Source organism: Gavialis gangeticus, unplaced genomic scaffold, assembly GCF_001723915.1.
Source record: "Gavialis gangeticus isolate Ggan-Ray unplaced genomic scaffold, GavGan_comp1, whole genome shotgun sequence".
Taxonomy (NCBI): domain Eukaryota; kingdom Metazoa; phylum Chordata; order Crocodylia; family Gavialidae; genus Gavialis; species Gavialis gangeticus.
The window spans coordinates 33,467,522-33,470,800 of NW_017728995.1; the positions used below are offsets into that span (position 1 = coordinate 33,467,522).

Below are 3,279 nucleotides of genomic sequence, written 5' to 3' on the forward strand. Positions count from 1 at the left end.
TCAATAAATAGGGAGCTGAAAAACAATGGGGTCAGTTGTGCTGGCCTGTTATGCAACTGGGGTCATCTCCTGGCATTGTCCCTTAATTTAGAAAGCTATATTGGTGATTGGGGCCAGGTGGATGGGGCTGGGCCCAGCCTTGTGACCTGTAGGACCTGGGGCTTTGCAGGGCGGGGAGCCTGGGCTGCAGGCAGGCTGGGGCTTGCTGAGAAGCTGCTTGATTGAAGCAAGGCCCTTGGTCAGTGTCCCTGGGATGCAATTCTTTGGTATCCTTCTGGTAAGTGCCTGCCTGAGTCACTTCTGAGCTGGTTGCTTAGTCATAGCCCCTTCCTGGGGGCTGAATTCCTGGGAGGCAGTGAATAATGCTGCTGGCAGGTGGGTGAGGAGCCAACCTGGCAGCCAGGGTGCTGGCACAGCTGATGCTTTGCAGCGCGCGCTGCTGGGAGGTGAGCAGCGCTGTGCAAGGCTCACCTTGGGGCTCTCCAGGATGATTTATCTTTGCATGTGCTGAACTTGCCTACAAAGGCTCAGGGCTGCTTACAGCAAGAGAGAACAGCACAAAATGATTGCTTACCTGCAGGATGTGCTGGATGCAGCACCCTGTCCCGCAAAGGGGGTGCTGCGCAGAGGCCAGGGATCTTTTAGAGCAAGGGCTCGGGCATTATAGCAAGGGGAGCTCAGGGTTTCACCCTCTCCCTGGGTTTATTTGTGTGCTGGGGAGTGCCTGGAGAAGGGGTGACAGCCTGGGTGGAGGAGGGTTGGGAGGCACTGGGAGCCCTTACTGGGAGCATGATGTAGACTGGGGAAAAAGAAGAGCGAGAGGGTTGTTAAGTTTGTACAGCACCGAGCACGGTGCTGCTCTGACTCCAGCAAGGTGTGTGTGATTTGTGTTAGCAAGGTAGGTTAACATATAGACAAGTCACTTTGGACCATGCCCTATATCTGCCCCTTAGCCTGTTGCGTAGAGGATGTGCGCCGGGTGGAAACAAGTGATTTAAAAAAAAAAAAAAAAAGAGGAAAAAATTGATATATTTTTTTTTTTTTAAATTTAAATCAGATTTTTTGATTGAATTGTATTTTTTATTTTTTTTTAAAGATGCTTTTAAAAAAACAACTTATGTAAAGATATATATTTTTTAAATTTAAGGTATGTTAAGGCTCAAAGATATCATGGTAGAATAGGGATGATAACTTCTAATTATTCACAGAAGTTTAGGGCTGGAAGGGAACATTGGGTCCAGCCCCCAATATGGTATTTGAGATGATATATTCCTGTGAGCTTTTTAGAAAAGTTTTCTAAATAGGTCACAACAGGCTGTGGCCAATTTTAGGGGCCCAATTTTAGGGGGTTTCCAGCAAAGATTAAAGAAAACCACTCTACCCAGTGGGACTCGGTGCTCAGTCTGGAAGAGCCCATGACGCATCTCTGTGATGCTGAGTTTCAGGTCTCAAACTCTGGATTTGTCTCTCCAGAGATCACAGGCAAACAAGGCTGTTTGGGTAGATGTGACATCTTATATTAAACTGGCTAAATAGTTGGGAAAATTGTTCTTTGCAAACTGTTGGGCACATGTGCCCTTCTTCAGGCATAGGGAGAGTTTGAGATCACATCCTCGTTAACAGCGCTGTGTGGAGATGAGAGAGGAGAGACCTGATGCCCACCCACCAGCCCTCTAGTCTCTCTGCAAGTTTGCGTGCAGAGTCGAGCCCTTCCCTCTCTCTCTGCAAGTGCAAAGTGTCAAGAAGTTAAACGAATGGAGGAGATCAATCAACAAGAATGCCCTTTTTTAACAAAAAAAGCCCAGGGATTAAATCAAAGCTTCCTGAGCAGTGATTTAAATTGTGACTTAAATGCAATCCACCCTGGGTGCTGGCCTGTTACCTCTGCCTAGATCGCACCTTGGGACTGTGCTTTTCACTTCTGGAGCCCCCCTGGGCTTTGTCCCTTGTGGTAATGCACAAGATATCTGTTGCCCCCTTTTTTTGTAGCTGGGTTTTGTTGTTGCAGCTGCGATCGTCTGGGACACACACGAGGAGACAGGTTTCTGAGCTGATATAGGGGACGAAATACAGTACAGAGTGCTGGGCTGGGAGCCAGGACACCAGCACCCTGCTCCCAGCCGCACCGCTGACCGGTGGAAGGTGACACGAGAAACTTTGCTTCCTCACTATGTAGTTGGGTCTCTTTTTTTTGGTGCAAACTCACTAAAAAAATCCTCTTTGTACAGCTGCGAGTGGAAGAGCAGCTTTAGCAGAAGCACGCGTGCTGTCGCCGCCGGTGTTTGAAAGCATCCTAAGAGCACCCATTTTTGTTCAAGTTCCTGTTTCTCAGGGGCTCCCTGAAACAGTCTCAGTGTTTTTTAACCATAAATAGAAAGGAGAGAGAAATGGCCAAGTGAAAGCAGGTGTGGGGAGGCAAAGTCTCTCATGCCACTTTCTTCTGCCGGTCAGCGGTGTGTCTGGGAGTAGGGTGCTGGTGTCCTGGCTCCCAGTCCAGTGCTCTGTACCGTGTTTCCTCCCCTCTATCAGCTCAGAACATTTGGGGTGATGGTTTTGGGGTGGAAAGCAGCATAGTCGGCTGATTTCTTCCCCCACACAATCCCAGCGGGGTGCAGGGAGGGTGTAGTGCGATGAGCACCTCTTCCTCCCGCATGCAGCTGCGGTGGCTCTGGGTACTTCACACATCTCCTTTCTCGCGCAGCCGTTTCTAGGGACGGGTCTCGGCGCTGGTGAATTGAGGATCCTGTGCGATCGCCCCCAGAGTGTTGTCTGGTCTCTTGTCTCTTCAAGGTTTGTAGAAACGCCCGGACACTTCTCCTGGAAGGAGAGTTACTACCGATCCGCCATGTCCCAGAGCTCGCAGACCAGGGAATTCCTGAGCCCAGAGGTTTTCCAGCACATCTGGGACTTCCTGGAGCAGTAAGTAACCAAGGGGCCTGTCATCTGACATTGCTGAGGATTTGGGGGGCCTCTGGGTCTGGTGGGAGCCTGGTCCAAGTCACTAGTAACTTCTGGGTGTTGGTGGCTTGAGTGCAATGGGTCCGTGTCATGCGTGGCCCCTTTGATAGTCCTGCAGGTGCCCCGGCTCCGTGATTTAACAGCCTTGCTGCCCCCTTGTTCCTTGCCAGACCTGCGCCCTGCGTATTAGAGCTGCAAATGCAGCTGGCGAGATGCTTTTGCCTGTGTTCGGGGTAGGCTAATGGGCTGAGGGTAGCTGGCAGGTGCCTGACCCCCCCCCCCCCCCCCCCCCACCAACACGGCCCCCCCGGGGGCCCCAGA

The 3,279-nt window shown here is 51.1% G+C and overlaps 1 protein-coding gene across 2 annotated transcripts in view; it reads left to right on the forward strand.

The window, feature by feature from the left end:
• Positions 1-203: 203 nt before the first annotated feature.
• Positions 204-3,279, forward strand: part of TP63 (tumor protein p63) — a 105,746-nt gene continuing 102,670 nt past the window's right edge. Inside the window, exons 1-2 of one of the 2 annotated variants that reach the window (XM_019503473.1) lie at positions 204-277; positions 2,791-2,919. In XM_019503473.1, coding sequence (XP_019359018.1) covers positions 2,846-2,919 — 74 coding nt within the window. In that variant the 5' untranslated portion in view covers positions 204-277; positions 2,791-2,845. Of the gene's footprint in view, positions 278-424; positions 447-2,790; positions 2,920-3,279 lie in introns of those variants that run through there. The other variant, XM_019503474.1, reaches the window with a different exon arrangement.